This window comes from Camelus dromedarius, chromosome 8, assembly GCF_036321535.1.
Source record: "Camelus dromedarius isolate mCamDro1 chromosome 8, mCamDro1.pat, whole genome shotgun sequence".
Taxonomy (NCBI): domain Eukaryota; kingdom Metazoa; phylum Chordata; class Mammalia; order Artiodactyla; family Camelidae; genus Camelus; species Camelus dromedarius.
Window position 1 is genome coordinate 29,699,116 of NC_087443.1, and position 20,773 is coordinate 29,719,888.

Consider the following 20,773-nt stretch of genomic DNA (forward strand, 5'->3'; position numbering starts at 1 on the left):
GGGCGCGCGCCAGTCCAGGACAGTTTGGGCGCTCTGGGCCAGGCTTTCCAGCTCGCCAGGCCTGACCTGTCAGGCGGATTATCTTCGAGGGAGATTAATAGGGGAGGCGGGCTGCAATAATAATCGTTTTGTTTGATGTGACAACTCTGATAGGCGTTGATTTACTTACAAACTGATAGGCTTTTAATTGAGCGCCTCCGCCGAGCCCGAGATGAAAGGGAAGCGGCGGTGAAAGGCGGCCCGCCTGCCCTCCGGCCTCAATACTGATTAGCCATCTCGACAGTGAATAGTTCAAGGCATTTTCAAACTTTTTTCCTCAGCTCTCTCCCCTTCCTTCTCCTCCCTCCCCCTCCTCAAATATCTGCCATGCCCACTCCTTTTTTAGAGAAAACAAATCATTTCCATTGTGTGCAAATAAAATCCGCAGGACATCCACGCCAATCGCCGCTGGGGGTTGGAGGCATTAGGCCTAGCGCGGAGTAATTAATAACTCCCCTAACACCGCCACCCACCCCTCAACCCCTGTGTGCGCGGCCTTCAGGGATCTGGCCTCCCCCTCGAGGTGCGCAGGCTCGGATACTGGCACCTCCGGAAAACCCCGGGCACGCAGGACCCCAGGCGCCCTCGTGCGCTCGGACCTTCGGAGTTGGGTTTTGCGAAGAGCGAATACACACGGACCACGAACCGCGCGCGCTCAGCACCACGCAGGCCCGCGAGCTTGTGCGACCACACCACGGCACGCCCATTCCGGGGGACGCGGAGGCCACTCTCTGGTCCCCGCAGCAGCCTGGCATAAAAAGAAAGCTGCTGGAATTCCAGAAGCGGGAAAGGACTGAGTCTGGGGACTGCGGTGGGGGAGGGAGGAGGCAGGGCCGCCCGCGGTCAGCTCTGGCCGCTGCCCCCAGCATTCAGTGTCCGGGCCTCGCCGGGAGACCGCGGCGACACGCAGCCCAAGGCTGGGCTCGCGGAGCTGGGAGAGCTATAGTTGATCTGGGCCGACACCTCCACAGCCGCGCACCCGATGACACAGACACACTAACAGACCGTCAGATTACCTGCGGCTCCAGTGTCTCTCTTCAGAGACAGCTTAGAACCGCCCCGCCCTCAGAAACGGACACCTGGGACTCGCTCCTGAAAGATTATTCAGACAACCATCACAACCTCGCGTGTGGCCTTGCCACCGTTTCACGGACTGACCTTCCTCCGTTGTAGCAAAGGCAGACACTCCAGACCCCCTTGAACGCAGGTGTGTTCTTACACCTAAACACACACACACATACACCGACAAATTCCCCCCATATACACACCGCCTCACTCCCCTCTTTTCCAAATTATCTTTAGTCGTTACCATCTCGAAGTTTACCAACCTAAAGAATTAAGGGATAAGATTAAAACGCATAAAAAGAATACCTACGAGAAAATTCTAAAACTCACCCCAGAAAGTTCTCAGTATCTGTGCAGAGTGGGAGACAGAGACAAAAATTAGGGAGGGGGAATGGGGTGGTGAGAGAGGAGAGCACGCAGAGGGCAGGTCCTAGACCCGACATCCGCGCCTACAGAGCTCAGCGCTGGGTGAGCGCCGGTGGAAACCAGGTTTCCAGGCCCGGCTCCCGCCCCTCGCTCGGGTACAGACAGGCTCCTGGCTCCCCTGCGCTCTCTGCCCCACCATTTATCAAACGGACTTGACAACAAAAGAAGAGCTGGGGCGGAAAAGTGGGGGAGGGGAGATTCAAAGTCTTCCAAGTCCTTCCGAGGAAGGGGATGTGTCCTCCTCTCGCCCCCTTCCAGTTTCTGCGAGTTTCTGGAGGTGACCCCCGAACTCGCTCCGGACGTTACCAAAGCCCTGACAACTCACACAGCGGCACAGGCATTCATACACACTTCTGCACCCAGATCCAGGTACACGAAGGCACGCACAGCGCCTCCCCTCTTCCTTCCAAACAGCCCGAGTGACGGTGCAAATCGAGGGGAACGCTGCAGTCCCGCTCCGCTTCCCTGGAAGAGCCAGTGTTCCCACAGGCAGCCGCCCCCTCCCGCTCTCGCTCTTTCCCTCGGCTCTCCCTGCGCAGGTCAGTCCCGGCTCCGCGTTCCAATAAATTCGAGGAAGCAGCCCGGAGTAACACTACCAAGCCTGCGGAGATCGCGCGGGGTGAGGAAAGGTTGGGAGGGGGCCTGAGTGAGCCTGAAATTTATCTCCCCCAAATACCTACAGTCAGGCCTCTTCTTCTCAGCCTCTCAGCCCTAGCCACTATGGGGGGGGGGTGTCAAAAATGAGACGGGGGCACCCAACCATTGGCCTTCAGGACTTAAGGTTACTTTGGCGGCGTGGCTCTTAGAAATCTTGGAGTTTCGTGTCGGGGTACTACGGTGGGTGGGGTCCGCGGCAGGCGGGCAGCCTGAGGACTGCAGTCTACATGCCCCGGAGGGACTATCCCAGCGGCGGGGGAAAAAATCTCCCGTGTTAGACGTCGCCAACTGCCTGTCTCGGATACTTGGAGCCGCTCGTAAGTCCGCGGCCCCAACGGACCGGAATCACCAGAGGTGGAAGGATGTATCTCTCTCCGACACCCAGAGGAGCGAGGCGCACATCCCAGTCCAGCCCACCCTTCTCATCGCCCTGGGCGCACCTGCGCACTTTACTCTCACTATTCATTTTCCTGACACTGAGCGCCTCTTTCTCTTTCATTCTTTTTCTTAGAGCCCCCGCCTCTCATCCCAGGAGGCTGCTCCTCTTTCCCCCTCCTCCAGTTCCCCCTAGGTCTCTTCCTTCGCTCCCTCTCTCTCCCTCTCTTTTTCCCTTCAAGTCGCACCCGCCTTGTAATCAGCAACAAAAGCTGACATAAATCACCGGTGGATTGACAAGAGCTGACAAATAACTGATTGATTGCGGTCGAGGAACATTGACAATTGATGGAGGGGTGGAGATGCCCGAAGAACTGGGGGAGGTGCGGAGAAGAGACGGTGGCAAGGGAGAGTAAGAATGAGGTGGGGGGCCGAGTGTGAAACAGAGGAAACATGTGACCCCCGCTTCTGCCCCAATCTGCTCATCCCCAGGCGTCACGTGGCCGGGAAGGGCGGGGAGCTTAGCAAACTGCGCGGAGACAGGCCTCCACCACCTCCGCTGCCCATCTAGCTTCTGGTTTCTCCACCGCCGAATCTCGGGAAATCAAAGCGGGCGGGCAGACTTCCTCCAACACCCGTTCCCCACCTCTCCTTACACAGGCGGCTGCAACGCAAGAGATTTCAATTACTGAGGAGGATGAGAGAATATTTGGTGTGCAGGCCCCCTGTACAGCCCTGGAGTTGACAGTCCGGCTGTTGTCCGGACTCCCGCTGGTGCTCCTTCTGGACACCCCCAATCTGTTCCTCACAGGCACCCTCCTGCAAAAGGTTTCAGTTTATACTCGAGCTGGGGAAAAGGAAGGACGACGAGGAAGAAAAAAGACGGAGGCGGCAGATAGCAAACGTAGAATAAATGTCCAGCTCGTCCTCCGAGCGAAATCAAGGGAGGGGACACGGAGAGGGGAGCGGCGAAAAGGGAGCTGCCCATTAAAACCAGCGCTGAGTCCTGGCGGCGGCGGCGGCGGCGGCGCGGGACGCGTCACATCCCCTTGACCCTCCAATCACCTCGGGCTCCCATTTGATTGGAAGGCGGCAAAGGCTTTAATCTCCCCCTCGGTGCAGCTGCTTTTGAAGTGAGTTTCCTCGCCAGAGCCCCGGCTGGACAGGCAGCGGCTCACATCGCAGAGCGCAGCGCCAGCGCCGGTCCGCCAGTGCGCAGCGCAGGGGCACAGCCCGAGGCGGACACGGCGAGCCACTCGGCACTCCCGCAGTCGGACCGGCTCGTCCTGCTAGGCCACGGCTCCGCTGCGGGCCACCCAGGATTATTCGCTTCTGGCTCCCGGCGCCGAGAAGGCGCGCTGGGCGCCCGTGGCCGCCGCGCCAGCTCCTCCTCCTCCTGCTGGTCCCGCTCCCCGGGCTAGCGCGCAGCCCCGAGCCCGCCCCGCGCCTCCTGGAGCCCTCCCCCCGCTGCTCCCATGCGCGCGGGTGGGTCATGAGCACAGCGCCCTCGCTTTCTGCCCTAAGAAGCAGTAAGCACAGCGGCGGCGGCGGCGGTGGCAGTGCGGACCCTGCCTGGACCAGCGCGCTCTCTGGAAATAGCTCCGGCCCCGGCCCAGGCTCGTCCCCGGCCGGCAGCACCAAGCCTTTTGTGCACGCCGTGCCCCCCTCTGATCCTCTCCGCCAGGCTAACCGCCTGCCCATCAAGGTGCTGAAGATGCTGACCGCACGGACTGGCCACATTTTGCACCCCGAGTACCTGCAGCCCCTGCCTTCCACTCCCGTCAGCCCCATAGAGGTAAGGACCCTATCCGCAGATCGCGCTGGGGCCACCACCCTGGCTGCCGTTCCACGGGGTTTCTTTCTCTCGGGATCTGGGGGTGGAAGTGGGGGGGGGGTCGGAGTGATAAAGCTCCGGGATGGGGGAGAGGATAGTGCCTCTCCACATTAAAACTAGGGCGGAAAGAGGGGAGGAGGTAGAATGGAGTGTGAATACTAGAAGGTAAGGCTGCCAAAACTTGTCTCTCCCTTTGGTATGAAAGCTCCTACTGGCCCCAGGCCCCCCTCACTCTCGGCCCAGAAGACAGACAGGAGTCCAAAATACAGTTTCAAAGTCATAGTCCTCCGGTTCCCCAGAAGCTGTTTGTACATAGCCTCTAAGGCGCCAACTGCCCAAGCCCTTACTCTGAAGAATTAGGGATGTGTGTGTGCTGGGGCCCGGGGCTGGGGGTACAGTTCTAGGTTAGAGTCAGAAATCAAGACATTTTGTGAGTTTTATTTTTCAATCTAGTTATCGCTTAGAGAGGACAGGAAATACCCTGGAGGCAGGGCTGGGTGGGTAGGTGGGTGGGGGGTGCTGTTGCCTTTCTCAAGGGCGAGAATAACTGTGTGTAGAAGGGGTGTCGCCTAGAATTGAGCCTTGGGGCTGAGAGGATCTTTGCGGGTTGTTGCGGAGGTGCGTTTGAAACCTAGAAACCAGGATATTAAAGGGTTTCCCTTTCTTTCTTTGTGCCCCCACCCCACCCCGACGTCTGACCCCGCAGCTTGATGCCAAGAAGAGCCCGCTGGCGCTGTTGGCCCAAACATGCTCGCAGATCGGGAAGCCCGACCCCTCGCCCTCGTCCAAACTCTCCTCGGTCGCCACCAACGGCGGCGCGGGCGGTGCCGGCGGCGGCGCCGGGGGCGACAAGGACGCAAAGTCGGGCCCTCTCAAGCTGAGCGACATCGGTGTGGAGGACAAGTCGAGCTTCAAACCATACTCCAAACCCGGCTCGGATAAGAAGGAGACGGGAGGCGGCGGCGGCGGCGGGGGCGGCGGGGGCGGTGGCGGGGGGGTTTCGGCGGAGAAGTCCGGATTCCGGGTACCGAGCGCCACCTGCCAGCCATTCACTCCCAGGACAGGCAGCCCAAGCTCCAGCGCCTCGGCCTGCTCGCCAGGAGGCATGCTGCCTTCGGCCGGGGGCGGCCCGGAGGGCAAGGACGACAAGAAGGATCCCGAGGCGGGCGGCGGCGGCAGCAAGGGCTCTGGGGGCGCCTCGGCCGAAGGGGGACCCACTGGGCTGGCGCACGGCCGGATTAGCTGTGGCGGCGGAATTAATGTGGACGTGAACCAGCACCCAGATGGGGGCCCCGGGGGCAAGGCTCTAGGTTCGGACTGCGGAGGCTCTTCGGGCTCCAGCTCGGGCTCAGGTCCCAGCGCGCCCACCTCCTCCTCGGTGTTGGGCTCTGGGCTGGTGGCGCCCGTATCGCCCTACAAGCCAGGCCAGACAGTGTTCCCTCTGCCTCCCGCGGGCATGACCTACCCAGGCAGCCTGGCTGGGGCCTACGCCGGCTACCCGCCCCAGTTTCTGCCACACGGCGTGGCGCTGGATCCCACCAAGCCTGGCAGCCTGGTGGGGGCGCAGCTGGCGGCGGCTGCGGCGGGCTCTCTGGGCTGCAGTAAGCCCGCCGGCTCGAGCCCCTTGGCGGGGGCGTCGCCGCCATCCGTGATGACAGCCAGTTTGTGCCGGGACCCGTACTGCCTCAGCTACCACTGCGCCAGCCACCTGGCTGGGGCGGCGGCAGCCAGCGCGTCGTGCGCTCATGATCCAGCCGCGGCGGCCGCCGCTCTCAAGTCCGGATACCCGCTGGTGTACCCCACGCACCCGCTGCACGGTGTGCACTCATCGCTAACCGCTGCCGCCGCTGCCGGCGCCACACCGCCCTCTCTGGCCGGCCACCCCCTCTACCCCTACGGCTTCATGCTCCCTAACGACCCACTCCCCCACATCTGCAACTGGGTGTCGGCCAACGGGCCGTGCGACAAGCGTTTCGCTACTTCCGAAGAGCTGCTGAGCCACTTGAGGACCCATACGGCCTTCCCCGGGACAGACAAACTGCTGTCGGGCTACCCTAGCTCTTCTTCTCTGGCCAGCGCCGCAGCAGCCGCCATGGCTTGCCACATGCACATCCCCACATCCGGCGCTCCGGGCAGCCCCGGGACGCTGGCGCTGCGCAGCCCCCACCACGCGCTGGGACTCAGCAGCCGCTACCATCCCTACTCCAAGAGCCCACTCCCCACGCCCGGCGCTCCCGTGCCCGTGCCCGCCGCCACCGGACCCTACTACTCCCCCTACGCCCTCTACGGACAGAGACTGACCACGGCCTCTGCGCTGGGGTACCAGTGAGGGCGGGCGGAAGGGCTATCGAGGGAGAGAAAAGAACTGGGGTGTGAGGAGGAGCCGAAGGAGGGGTGGGAACAGGGCAGAGGCTACTGTCACCCGCTAGTGGGAATGACCCGGGCCAGGAAAGGAAAAAAATATATACCGTATCTATCTACCCAAAACAGCGACTGAGACCCGGTGGGAAACTCCCCTTTCCCCCACCTCTCATCTCCCCACCCAAACTTTATAAAAGCTGAAAAGATATCATTTGACTTTTTATAGAAAAAGAAGGAAAAAATAATTAAAGTGTTCATCTGAGGACTGCATCGGTGGACACTGGTATTTATTTATGTTAGCTCCAAGCGGACCCGTGGTTCAAAAGTGCATTATTTAGTTTGAGCTCCGTAGTAAAAAGGAAGAGGGGGAAAAATTAAAACTTGAGGGTAAAAATGTGGAAAACAAACCCTCCCGTCCCTTGTAGATTATAAATAAATACAAAACCGCCACAGAACTAGAGGTCTTCTGTTTAATGTTACTTTAAAATTGCTATGATTGTATTGTAAGTTCTTATTTAATGTCTGATTGAAACACAAATTTACATGCATGTTTGTTACAAAAAATGAAAAGAAACAAAGCAAGTCACAATTTGTCAGTTCTGATTTCAAATTGCAATTATTTTTAAGGTGTATACCATCGAAAGAGAATGGGTATTTTTTTGTATGTATTCTGGAAGAAAACAAAAAAAAAAAGGAAAAACAATTCTATTCCAAAACCTCATTTGCCTTATTTTGTTCTTTAAAAGGAACACTTAACTATTTTTAATTTTTAAGTCCACCCGCTGAGAAGGGGACAAGTAAGGTTTACGTCATGTACTAAAATAATAGACAATGTATCGCTTTAAAGATTAAAATTCCGTATATTTGATGTATTAAAAGGTTTTACTTCTTATTATTATCTTTTTTATTTTTTGGTTAAAGAACAAGAAAAACATGACAATTTCAGCCGCTGTGGGTTCCCTGGGCCTCATGGCTACTCCTGCCCAGAGCCGTAGCCGCACTTAACGATTGTTTTGCTGTGATTTTCAGGAATAGGCAAAGGCTTCAGAAGGGCTGGCCAGTAGTGGGGCTGGCCTTGGAGGGGAAAAATTTTTAAGGGGATTTCATAATTTGGAAAGATAGCGTCCTTAGCTATCGCTCATTTCGTTTTTAATTTTTCTCTGAGCAGCTAGTTTGTTAAAAGTGAAAGAGAAAAAAGAGGATTTAAAATTTTTTCCCTCTTGAGATTTTTGGGAGTTTGGGTTTCGTTTTGTGCAGAGAGTGGCGCAGGTCGTGACTCACCCGCACGACCTCGGCTCGGGGGAGGTGCCGCTACCTGCTGTCCCTCTCTTCGCTTTCCAAGCATGACCTGTCCCGGGCAGGCAGCCGGGATCGATACAGGGGTCGGAGGGCGCTTGGGAACCTGTTTCCCAGACCTGGGGAGGAGAGCGCGCCGGAACCCTGTTGTGACTTGGAGGAAAGTGAGTTCGCTCCCCTTTTCTTTTTCTGCCTGCCGAGGGCCAGAAGCGGCCACTAGCCGACCCCTTCCAGCCACCCGCCTCTCCCTCGGGCTGCTTCCTCTCCCCGGAGTTGGGACCCGCGGCAGTCCGGCGCCGAGGCTGCTTTTCCGCGTCCGGATTTCTCTGCAGCCAGCGCTCTATACCAGTCCGCGCCGCAGGAGAGCGCGCCAGGACCCGGGACCCGGAAACCCCTAACAATTCGGTCCCGCGAAGGTCCTGGCGCCCATTCTCGGCCTCGCTGAGGCGACCAGGTGGAAACCAAGTGCAGTTCTGGGTTGCAAGCTCCGCTCCGCAGAGGCGCGGCGGGCCCCTCAGTCCCCGCGCGGATCCCTGCAGTGCGCACCGTTCCCTTCTCCCCAACTTGAGCGGCAGGGCTGAGCTGCCTGAAGCGCCCAAGGAACCAGGCAGAGAAGAGCTCTAATCTTTCTTGAGGAGGTAGGCTCCAAGCACCCCCTCCCCATCACACACACTCATATTGAAGGCCCGGGCGGGAGCTCCGCTCTTTGGCTGTTTGAGCGATTACCCCGCTGGGTCCGCGGGAGTTCTGGGTTCCCGGGACCCCGGAGTCGCGGCGCCGAGCGCCACCCCAAACTCTCCTCTCGCCGGGGTCAGGTGGGTCTGTGTTATCTAAGCCACCCGACTCCCGCGGCGTCAAGCTCCCCCTGCTGCCTCGGTAAGCTCACCGCCGCGCAGAGGCCACCCTCGGCCTCGGGTCTCGGTCAGTCTACCGCGCGGCCCCCGCCGCCATTTGCTCGGGCGTTGGTGACTCTGAGATTTTCCACCCTTCTCCCAGCGTCAGCCTCACGCCTTCTGGGCCTTTTCTCGGGTTGCATGCAAAGCAGCTCTAGCGACTTCGGGGACGCTGCGGGGAGCTCCCAGGCCACCGCCTGAAAGGGACTTGGTAGAGGAAGAATCAGGCTCTGTGCCTCCTATCCGGAAGGGTGCAGCCTCCAGCGCCTCCAAGCCGCCTGCCCGCACTCTCCGAATCGCGCCCGGGACGCCGCAGCCCTGCTCCCACTCTGGTCCGCCTCAGAGAGGCTGGGCTGGGCCTGACTGGGCCTGGTTGGGCCTGACTTACTGAGAACCTCGGCCGATGGGGCATCTTGTCACCCCCAGGCTCTCGGACAGACACCCCACCACCCCCAAAATGGGCTAGGAGGACGTTCGAGGAAGTGTTGTGGCTCGAGTCCCTCCAGACTCCAGTGCCCACAGCTTGCAACGTGAAAGCCAGGCCCTTGCTCATCCTTCACAGGCACCAGCCTCACGCCCCTGGCCACTCCGACCCAGACGCTTCGCCCTTCTTCGCCTCGCGTCTTTGGAGAGGGGTACCTGGGCCGCCACGCCTCGCTCACCGGGACCCACTTGGGCCAGGAAGGACCTAGAAATTCCCCAGCCCTGGAATTTCAGGTCTAGGACCAGCAGGGAAACCAACTGGGCATGTTCGTGCCTTCACACCCACTCTTGGTATTTTATTAACAAAAATCAAGCTCAGAACGCCTTTAAATTTTAATGAGATCTCCTTCCCGGAGTAGCTACTCGGAGGCAGCAAAATTCCGGAGCTGGGGGCCCGGGTTGGGGGGAAGAAAGCGTTCCCCGACGTGTGGGATGGAACTGAGTCACTCCGGCGCGGGTTAGTAAGGAGAAGATGCCAATATGTGCCGCAGGTCCAGGCCAGGTGCGACCCCCGCCCCCTCCGGGAATAGAAGCCCCATCCGCGCTACAAGCCCCCGGCTCTCTCCCGCTGTCTTCTTAACTGCCGCGAGATTCCCCCACGTCCGGGCCTGCTGCCGCTGAAACTCTAACGGAGCGCGGCGTGTCCGCCAGGCGGCGCTGAGGAGCCCGGCTGAACGGGCAGGAAACCGGGAACCCCGGCCAGTGCGCAGGTCGCCGTCTGGGTGGTCATCCCGAGACCCCGGCCTCCACCTTCTCACGGTTTTAAGAGTGGTGTCCAGGAGACAGTTTCCTCCTTGTAGCTCTTCGTTCCTCTTCTGCTGAGAACCATATCCTCCGTGCTTTTCCACCCGCTTTAGCTTCTGTTGTTGTATTCCCCTTGCTCTCTTTCTCTACCCCAGAAGAGTTGGCCCAGGTGTCACTGGTCCCTCCCCAACCCAGGAAGCTCCCATCGCAACCGTCAAGGCTCCGACAGGTCACCTTGTCTGTCACAAGGAAGTGGTCGCCATACATTCATGCATTCATTCACTCTCATTGCTCTGATTATTTCCTAGGACCTATCCCTTGCCAAGGGCTGTCCATCTCTTTACTCCCCCCTGACATAGATGGAGAAAGTGAGGCCAAGTCCTGGAAGCCAGGGGCAAGGGCAGCAGAGAAAGCCCAAGCCTTTCCCTCTATTCAACCTCTGCTCCCATCTGTACCTCACTCAGTAGTGACACTAAGTGACCCTGGTGTCTTTATGCCAGCTGGTCTTTAAGCAGTAAGGAAAGGCAGATGAAGAAGCCCTTCTGGTTGAATTCCCTGTCCCTTGGAAAACGTGCAAAAGTTGCCCAGAAGGTGAGGCCTGTCCCTGCAAGGCCATCAGATGGCCTCTTCTGCACATAATGCTCAGGGTTCCTCACCTACTGTGGCTAGACACCTGGTAGTGCTCAGAGTGACTGCAAAGCTCAGGCTGACCCGTTCACTTTGTTATGGACTATAACATATTACCCTGTATTATCCCATTTACATTTTGCAACAATTCCATTAGGTTGTTAGACTCTTTACCCCCATTTTACAGATGAGGAAACTGAGGCTTAGGAGGGGAAGGACACTAGCTTGAGGTCACATAGCTAGTGAGGGATGGAGTCTACACAGAGATTCTTATCTTGGAGGTGAGAATGCTCTCAAATGAGGAGATTTTAAAGCAGAACAATGCCTACAAGGCAGAGACTGATTCAGCTGGGAGAGAGTGTGGTGGACTAATTTTTATTTTTCTTTTAAGTTCTCAGTATCATTGCTATTATTATTATTATTATTATTATTATTATTATTATTATTATTATTATTATTTTACATTTTATTATGGAGATTTTCAAACATACACAGAGGCAGAGAGAATGGTATCCTAGACCCTGTAAACCCATCATCCAGCCTCAACAGTTAGCAACTGACCCTATCTTGTTTCCTCTATACTGGCTCCAACTTGCCTCCCCTACCCCATTAATTTGAAGTGAATACAGACATCTTATTCACTTCCTCTCAGTTGTTTGTCACTTCCAGCCAGGCTCCCGATCTAGGGCTCATCCTGCTGCCCCCTTCAGTTGAGGCTCAAGTTCAGTTAGTGCACGTCAAAGCTGGGATTCGAATGCATTTCTATCAGACCCAGAGCCCTAGCACTTCACTCTACCCTGTGCTGGAGGAGATCCCCCAAAGTTCCGGGGATACTGAGCCCCCTCTGCCCAGTGTGACTCCAGGGCTCACCCAGGGGTGTCTGGGCTGCAAAAAGACTCAAGCCCCTGGTGAGGCAGCAGTGCCAGATGGAGACACCCACAGTGCAAGGGGCATTCTGAGAGTGCAAACAGTTTATAGCCCCATGGTGCAGTGCAAAGAGCACAAATTTGGGGTCAGGCTGATCTAAATTGAACTTTTAGCTCCACCACTGACTCAACTCTATGACTCAGCTTATCTGGACCTCAGTTTTCTCATCTGTAAAACGGTGACATTGATACCAACCTAATACGGTTATTGTGAGGGTCAAATGAAATAATTAAAGTGAAACTTCCCAACCTACTGCCTGGCCCATACTGACTCTTAGTAAAGACAGATTTCTTTCCTTCTTCTCTTCCTAAAGTATCGTTTCATTATGACCAGCCCTCTTGCTCAAGGACTAACTGTGACTCCCTGGGGTTCGCTGGCTCAACTTCTCACCCTACCATCTGGCCATCAGAGTGCCTATAACCATGGTTCATCTTCTGACCTGGCCTGTTATACCTTATGTCTCACCAGTCTTCACAATTCAGATGCTCTGCCAGCCAGCTGGCCCCCCAGCACCTTGGTTGATGGTGCTCATCTTTCACTACTTCCCTGGAATGCCTTCCTCCCCCCCCTTCCCTCAAAATTCTCTCAAGACTCATCTCTTCCAGGAAGCCCTCCAGGCTTCCCCCTCCCCAACACACTGATCTTTCCCTTACTTTGCATTCCCTTGGCACTTAATGCAATGGTAGAAGGTAGAGGTATAAAGGCCATTGGACTAGGGATGAGGATACTGGGGTTTGAGTGGTGCCTCTTGTGGTTGTGTGACTATGGACAAGGCATTAATGGCCTCTGTGAAACTTGTCTCCAAAATTAATATAGGCCTATGCATACTATGGGCAGCACATTTACCAATAATAATAATGTTAATAAGCAGTATGTGTTGCACGCTTTCTTCCAGGCACTCATTGAGTCCTATTTACTATCCTCCTCTTACAGGTAAGGAAACTGAGGACTAGAGAGAAGTCATATGTCTGTGCTCCAGAGCACAAGTCCTTTAACCATTGTACTGCGCTGTACGAGTCCCTGTACCTGGGATCTTTGTCCTCTGCCTTCTTTTCCTAATTACCAGCAACTCAAAACTCCTGCTTCAAATCTCAGGCCAGTGTCACCTCCTCCTGGAAGCCCCCCGGGTCCTTCCCATTGGATTTAATGTTCTTCTCTTTGCTCCTGTAGCACCTATCCATCCCAATCATATTCTCTTTACATTTTCCTCACAGCCTGGACTCTTGAAGCACTGGGGAGGAGGGGCTGTCTCCTCTACCTATTTCTATTTCTAGTCTTGGCAGCTAGCTTGGTACCTGGATTATAAGAAATGTTCAATAAATGTTAGAGGGAAGGAAGGAAAAGAAAGGAAAGGAAGTGGGGGGAGAGGAGGGAAGAGATAGGAAAACAAAAACAAAACACAGAAGGAAGGAAAAGATACAAAAGAATTGGGCCTTCTGGGGTAGCATGATTCTTCCAAAGAGAATAGCAGAAGTAGCAGTGGCCTCAGAGAAACTTTGGATGTCTTTACCCGTGGCACGAAACGCGGCCTGGCAAGCTTCCACGCATAGGTTAGAAATTGCATTTGCTGACAATAACAAAGACCCTTAAAGAGTGGCTTAAAGAAGATTAATGTTTTCTTCTCTCTGTCTGGAGGTGAACAGCCCAGGCTAAGAATGACCCTCAGTCATCAGGGACCCAGGATCCTCTGTCTTCAGCTGTGCCAACCCAACCAGGAAGCTTTCATCCTCACGCTGTCTCTGAGTCCAAGATGGCTGCTTGAGCTCAGCTACCATCACCTCATTCCAGACAACAAGAAGGAGGAGTGAAATGAAGTAGAAGAGTCCTCTCCCTTTTGATGAGCCTTTTTGGAATCCACAGACAACTCCTCAGCTTATACCTCATTGAGGAGAACTGAGGCACATGGCCATGCTTCCCTGCAAGGGAGGCTGGAGAAAGTAATGTTTAGCTGGGTACACTGCTGCCTCAAATAAATTCAGGGTTCTGTTACTCAGGGGAGCCAGAAGGGTGGGAGTTGGGATAGAACATTAGCAGACTCTCCTGCATAGACAGGGTCACCCAGGACTGGAGTCAGGAGAGAGCTCTCTTGGTGGCCTTCCAGGGGGTCACTGGTTGGTGACTTGTACCTCTAAACCACGGATTCTTGTTGATAAAGTGGGCAAGGGTGATACTTGATAAGCCCTCAGAAGTTGTAATTCTTGTTCCTTTTAGGTGCCTAGAGTTGCACACTGCAATGATTTAGAGTGGGATTGTCAAAAGTAATTTTCATCCCTATTAAAGCCCTTTGGTTAGAGACCTGTTCATTTTGGCCTTGCACACCACACACAATACCAAGACAGAAAAAAGGGATCATCTTTGGAAACAACAACAACAAAAACAAAACCCACAGGGTGAAAGGAAGTAGCATTGTAAATTCCCACCCACTTCCGTGTTATTGGGGGAAAAATGGAATACAGCCTCCAACACAAAACAAAGGCAGACCAATGCTAAATCAACTTTGCGCTAGCCTTACCTTAAATAAATATAGTGTAACTACAGAACCCTAAACGAAACAAGACACAGCTAAAAAGAACACAAGAGCCATCCTGGAATCACAGCAACACTCAAGTGAGTTTTAATCATGCCTCCATACACCCCCGCAGCGGTGGCCCTTGGACACACCTATGCTGGCTCCTGGAGAGTGTGGGCAGGGGAAGGAGGCTGGGGAAAAGGAAGACTCCTAGGACTGGAAGGGGTAAGGAGAAAGCAGGAACAAGAATGTGTGACTGTGAGCAGTTTGGTTGCCCTCTTGCTGGAAGCTTCCTTGGCACCAAAAAGGGAGAGACATTTTGGAGTTCTGGACTGACCTCTTTGCATGTCTCTCTGTGTCTCTGCCATTTTTCGTTCACACGCTTTATAAACATCTCTCCTCTGCATCCTCCAGGAGCAATTCCTGTGGTGTGGGAATTCTATACCCTCCACATCACTAGCTCTTAAGCCCTCTGTGGGTTGAAGGAAGGATGCAGAAACCACAGCATTTTTTTTTTTTTTTTAGAATCTGATAAAAGCAAAGACCCTTCTTTACAGAAATAAGTACACATACTCAACATTGGAAAAATAATTTCAGGTAGTTCATGAGCCTGCAGATGTTAAATCCTTGATCTTGAAAGATTTAAATATAAAAAGCGCATGCCCTGGGGAAACACCCTGAGGGACTCTGGGTTTTCCTTTCTAAACTTTTCTGACCAGGGTGACATTCCAACTACTCTGTGTGACTAACTTTAATAAATAACATTTATGTCAACCTACCACCAGGTAGGTTAACTTGTGCAACCTTCACAAATAACTCTATGACATGGGCAACATCACTGGCCCCACTTGAGAGATGAGGAAACTGAGGCACAGACAGGTAAAGTGACTTGCCCCGAATCACACAGCCAGGAAGTGGCAGAGCTGGGATTCTGTTATAGGCTAGTAGACTCCATAGCCATTATTTTTGTGCTTTTCACCACTGCATGGTGGCCTTTACCTCTCTGTACACTGAGGCCATGCAAATCTGCCTAACTCTAATGCAGGTGTCAGGCCCACCAGTAGTGTGCTACAATCAGTTCATAAGGCTCACAAGAGCCAACTGCACACATCACTTTCTGACTCCTCGCTCTGTGGTGTTATGTTGATAGCTTGAAATCAACCATGGTGGGAGTATTTGCACCAAAGCAATTGGCAGACACTGTAAGTGAAGGCTTCCCCCACAGAGAGCTGTTTGTTAAGCATTCACCTGCACACCACTGGACCCACTTCTTTTAGTCCTACTCAAGTAACTGCAGCCTGTAGATCCAGCCACCCAGGCCCCAAATCCATGGGAAGAAGGGGTCTTCCTTCCAGCCGGTGAGGAGGATTTGGGTGTGGTCTGCTGCCCTGAGGCTTAGTGTGTGGGTTATTTAGGGAGAATGACACCATCATATCCAGGCTCCAGCTGCCCTCAGCACCATCCCTCTCCTGGAATCCAAGCCTGGTCATCTGGGGTCCAGATTCTTTATACCACAGCAGACTGACCACTGGGGGATGATTCTGGTAGCCCACCTGACATAGGGGGTCCTTAGCTACCTAGAAGCTTCAGCAGCCTGTCTGTCCAGCTCTGTACCCCAGCTGTTGGACCCTTAGCTATTGATGCTAGCCATGTCTGGTTAACCCTGGCTCTTTGGGGTTAGCTACAGGCAGCTGGCCCCTCCCTCCATCCCCACTAGATACCAGCCCCATTCCTTCTCCTCCACCTTCTGGGAGCACCCAGCAAAGTGCCCAGCTGGGACCAATGCACATTCTCTGATCTTTGTCCATAGGGAAACCCCACCCAACAGCAAGGATTCCAGTGGGCCAGGCCTAGAGTGGAGCCTTCTCTGGGGCCTTCTCACCAGAAAAAGTTTCAGAGCACAGACAGGAAATTGGATTACTATGATTATTACCATTTAGAGAACATTTGCCTTGTGCCAAGAGCTTTATAATTATCTATATTATCTTTTTTTTTTAATCCCTACAAGATCTTTAGGAGATAAGTGCTATATTACTCTCATTTTGTAAAAGAGAAAACTGAGATTCAGAGAAGTTAGGTAACATGCCTGAAGTCACACAGCTAACGAGCAGTGAGCTGAAATTCAAGGCCAGAGCTGTCTCACTCCAAAGCCCATGCCCATAAAACCTGTGTACTTCAACTGACAGGTACTGCTCTCAGAGCTGACAGCAAGTCCACGGCTGCTCCTTCCCCAGCCCCTCCTCAGGGAAATGTGGGAAGGGCAGCTCCTCCTGCCTCCATCGGGGTTCCCTGGGGAAGTCCCCAAGAGGGAAGGCAACCTTGGTCACCTGTGGTGAAACCTCTGCTAAGTCAGAGCAATGATCCTCCAGACACAGAAAGTAAGTGTGTGATGGGGTAGGGTATAGCTCAGTGGTAGAGTGTGCACTTAGCATGTACGAGGTCCTGGGTTCAATCCCCAGTACCTCCTCTGTTACAATAAATAAATAAATAAACCTAATTACCCCCTCCCCAAAAAAACAAACAAGAAAAAAGAAAGTGAGTGTTCATGGCGAGTGTTCATGCAATGAGTACCTGCTGCATACACAGCATCCTCTTAGGCATGGAGGTAGTGGGAAGATGACTAGGACATGGTGTCTGTTCTCAAATAACTTACTATCTCATCTAGTGGGTCACAGAAAAACGGCTGCCTTAAGGTGGGCTGTGATAAGGGCTATAATCAGTGGAGGCATGGGATTAATTCGGTTAGGACGATGTGGAAATCATCAGGGAGGAGATAGCACTTGATCTGGGCTTTGACAATGAATAGGCATTTGACAGATGGAAGTGGGGGATGTGGGAAACCAGGAGGAGGGAGAGAGGATCAAAGTCATGGAGGCAGGGCAGCCCATGAGGGTGTTCAGTAGGGGTGGGGCGGTGGCAGAGGGAGTGGGTAGGAATGTGATGGAAACATTTGGTGTCCTGTTCTTTGATCAGCAATGGGGAGCCACTAGAGGTCTTTGAGCAGAGAAGTACCATTATGGGATGGAGCAATGAGACTGGAGATAAACAGACCAAGACATCAGGTGGTTCAGACAGGAGAAAGTGAGAGCTGGAAGCAGGGGAGAGGCTACAGGACAGGCAAAGTGAGGACAGTCCCAGGGGGCCGTGAGGAGAGAATGGACTGGACTCCGTGAAGGGCAGCGGCTTAAAGGAGAGAGTAAAGGCAAATTTATTCCTGAGTTCTTTAGCCTATGGAATCGGGCTACACTGCTGTAACAAAGAGCCCCACCCCGCCAATACAGAGACTTAAATCAGACGGAAGTTTCTCTCGGGCTTCTGTTATCCATGCTGGTGAGGCTGCTCTGCTACATGATGTCAACCAGGGACCCAAGTGCCTTCCATCTTGGTGCTCCTTCATCCCCTAGGATATTGTGCTCATTGGGGTGATTAAATACGGACACAATTCCCACCCGTGGGAAGAGGAGAGGGAGGAAGTCCAGGGCAAGCGATGTCCTTCTGAACAAATGAGGAAGTTGTTCATAGTCACCTGGCCACACCCAGCTGCAAGGGAGGCTGTAATGTAGTTTCCGCCCCAGTCGCCATGTGCGAGGAAGAATGGGAAAACAGATTTGAGGATGTTGGGCTAACCAGGAGTCTGCCACCTCCAGGTACCTGGAAGAAGTTCCAAGGGAGAGCAGGCTTTGGCCAGGAGGTATAGAGTGCAGCTTTTGTATGAGATGAACTTCTCATGCCTGCTGGAGATGTACATTTGTGAGGAGTAAGCAGAAGAGAAAGCTGGAACCGGGGCTGTGAGGGATGTGGGCCCAGGGAGAAAAAATAGAAGAAAACTGGACTAAATGTGCAGCCTGAGACTCCTGAGGAAGGCTTAGGAGGAGCAGTCACTTTGCCAATAGCTTTTTTCTTTTTTAATCGAATTAAGTTGATTTACAATGTTGTATTAGTTTCAGGTGTACAAAATAATGATTCATATTTTTATAGATTATACTCCATTTAAAGTTATTACAAAATAATGGCTGTAGTTCCCCGTGCTGTACTATGGATCCTTGTTGTTTATTTACTTTTTACCTAGTAGTTTGTATCTCTTAATCCCCTACCCTTACCTCCCTGCTCCCCTCTGCCCTCTCTCCGCTGGCAATCATTAGTTTGTTCTCTGTAACTGTGAGTCTGTTTCTGTTTGGCTATACACATTCATTTGTTTTATTCTTTAGATTCCACATATAAGCGGTAACCTAGGGTATTTGTCTTTCTCTGTCTGAGTTATTTCACTAAACATAATACTCTGTAGGTCCATCTACATTGTTGCAAATGGCAGAATTTTATTCTTTCTGTGACCAATATTCCATTGTCTATATGTACAGTAGAGGATATTGTATTCTTCTTTATCCATTTATCTGCTGATTGGCATTTAGGCTGCTTCCATATCTTCTGCCAATAGTATTTTTCCAAAGATAGTGGCACCAGTATATCCCATACCATGTACTTCTCTTGCACTATGAAGTTGACACTCCTATCTCGGTGACTGGGATCTACTCTCCCTCCCCTTGACTCTGGGCAGGCCTGTGACAAGAGCAGAAGTGATGCTATGTGACTTCTGAGGCTGTCAGGACAGGCGACGCCACCTCCTCTAGGGATGCTCACCCTGGGAACCCTGTGCTGTGAAGAAACCAAGTGGCCACATGGACAGGCCACATACAGATGCAGCAACAGCCTTAGCTGAAGTCCGAGCCAACAGTGGCATCAGCCACCAGCGTGCAGTGACAAGATTCAGAGAATTCCAGCCCCCAGCCTTCAGGCTGCCCCAGGTGACCCTGAGTGGAGCAAAGACAAGCCCTCCCCACAAAGCCCTGCCCAAGATGCCAATTCATGAACAAAATAAGTGTTATTGTTTTAAGCACTAAATTTTGAAGTCTTTTTTTTATAATAATAGATAACTGACACAGGACAGAACCCCTTTTCCCTTCCTAGGAGAAAGTCCCAAACCACACAGAAAGGGGTGACCCTGGGTTGACCTTGCCCATCCCCATACTTCTCTTCCTGTTGTCCTTTCTCCTGCCATGACATGTCCCTTTAGCTGTGTTCCTAGCCCCAGCTAACTGCCTCTGGACCCCCACCACAGCCACCTCTCTGGCACCCTTCAGTCTGGGCCCCTGGCTTGGCCCCACAGTCCCCCCTACAAAGGACATTCCCAGACTGCACCCTTACTCTCTCCATCCCCAGAGGGCCAAGCAGGTGGTCTGGTGGCAGAGAGGTGGTAGGCGAGCTGGGGTCCTTCCAACACAAGGGATGGAAAGGTCTCCGTGTCCCCTTTAATATATTCATTTCCCCTTAGGATGTCTGTAAAAGGAACAAACGTCAAACTTGAAGACAGAGGATGAGGGTCACAGAGGACCCCCCGGGGCAAGACCCAGGGGGCTGGGGCTGGGGAAGTGGTTAGAAGCACCATGTCCTGGGGGAACAAGAGACCTCAGCGTGGTCTTGGCTTCAATGGCCAACAAGGCACTAATGGCGATGGCAGTGGGGTTCTTTGGTAGGGAGGCAAGCACACAAAGCCAGAGCATTATTTGGGTACACTGTGAAATGCTCACCACAATCACGTTAGCGAACACATCCATCCTCACATAGTTACTGTGTGTGTGTGTGTGTGTGTGTGTGTGTGTGTGTGTGTGTCGTGAAAACACTCAAGATTTACTCTCTTAGCAAATTTCAGGTATATAATACAGTATTATTGACCATAATCACCATGCTGTACATGAGATCCCCTATAACTATAAGCCTGGACACTTTGCCCACCTCCTCATTTCCTCCACCCCCTCCAGCCCCAAGCAAACAGCATTCTACTCTTTGCTTCCATGAGTGACTCTTTCACACTATATATATGGTATCATGTAGTGTCTGTCCTTCTGTGTCTGCCTTATTTCACTTAGTATATTCTCCGGGTTCATCCACATTACTGCAAATAGCAGGATTTCCTTTTATGGCTGAACAATATTCCATGGCGTGTTGTGTGTGTGTGTGTGTGTGTGTGTGTGTATACACACACGTTCTTTGTCCATTCATCCATTCACAGACAATAGGTTGATTCTATATTGTGGCTCTTGTGAACAGTACTACAATGAACATGGGATGGCATCTGTCTTTTAAAGATATCAATTTCATTTCCTTTGTGGGTTTTTTTTTCTACATCATTTCCTTTGGACAGATACCCAGAAGTAGGATTGCTGGATCATACTACTTTTTATTTTTTGAGGAACTTTTCATTTTAATACTACTTTTAATTTTTTGAGGAACCTTCGTACCATTTTCCATAATGGCTGTTCCAATTTACATTCCCAGCAAGGGTGTAAAGAGATCTCTTTTCTCCACATTCTCAACAATGCTTGTTATCTCATCTTTTTGATAACAGCCATCCTAATGGGCGTGAGGTGATATCTCATTGTGGTTTTGATTTGCATTTCCCTGATGATTAGTGATGCTGAGTGCTTTTCACCTTCCTTTTGACCATTTGTGTGTCTTCTTTGGGAAAATGTCTATTCATGT

The 20,773-nt window shown here is 52.9% G+C and overlaps 1 protein-coding gene and 2 long non-coding RNA genes across 6 annotated transcripts in view; 2 read left to right on the forward strand and 1 right to left on the reverse strand.

Moving 5' to 3' along the window:
- LOC105092438 (uncharacterized) overlaps positions 1-20,773 on the reverse strand; it is a 138,312-nt gene that overhangs the window by 15,434 nt on the left and 102,105 nt on the right. The window lies entirely within an intron of this gene.
- Positions 1,974-7,649, forward strand: ZNF503 (zinc finger protein 503). Its single transcript, XM_031462129.2, has 2 exons — positions 1,974-4,357; positions 5,103-7,649. Exons 1-2 carry the CDS (start codon positions 4,055-4,057, stop codon positions 6,723-6,725), a joined length of 1,926 nt encoding a protein of 641 aa, XP_031317989.2. The 5' UTR covers positions 1,974-4,054; the 3' UTR covers positions 6,726-7,649.
- LOC116156083 (uncharacterized) lies at positions 7,907-14,020 on the forward strand. The gene is made up of 2 exons (XR_004139957.2): positions 7,907-8,691; positions 13,363-14,020. It is a non-coding gene; the product is annotated as an uncharacterized LOC116156083 (long non-coding RNA).

What these genes read in the sequence shown, in the direction of transcription:
- ZNF503 (XM_031462129.2), top strand. Translation starts at nt 4,055, where the DNA reads ATGAGCACAGCGCCCTCGCTTTCTGCCCTAAGAAGCAGTAAGCACAGC. An exon ending in CTCCCGTCAGCCCCATAGAG is followed by an intron (nt 4,358 to 5,102) that starts GTAAGGACCCTA and finishes CTGACCCCGCAG; the next exon opens with CTTGATGCCAAGAAGAGCCC.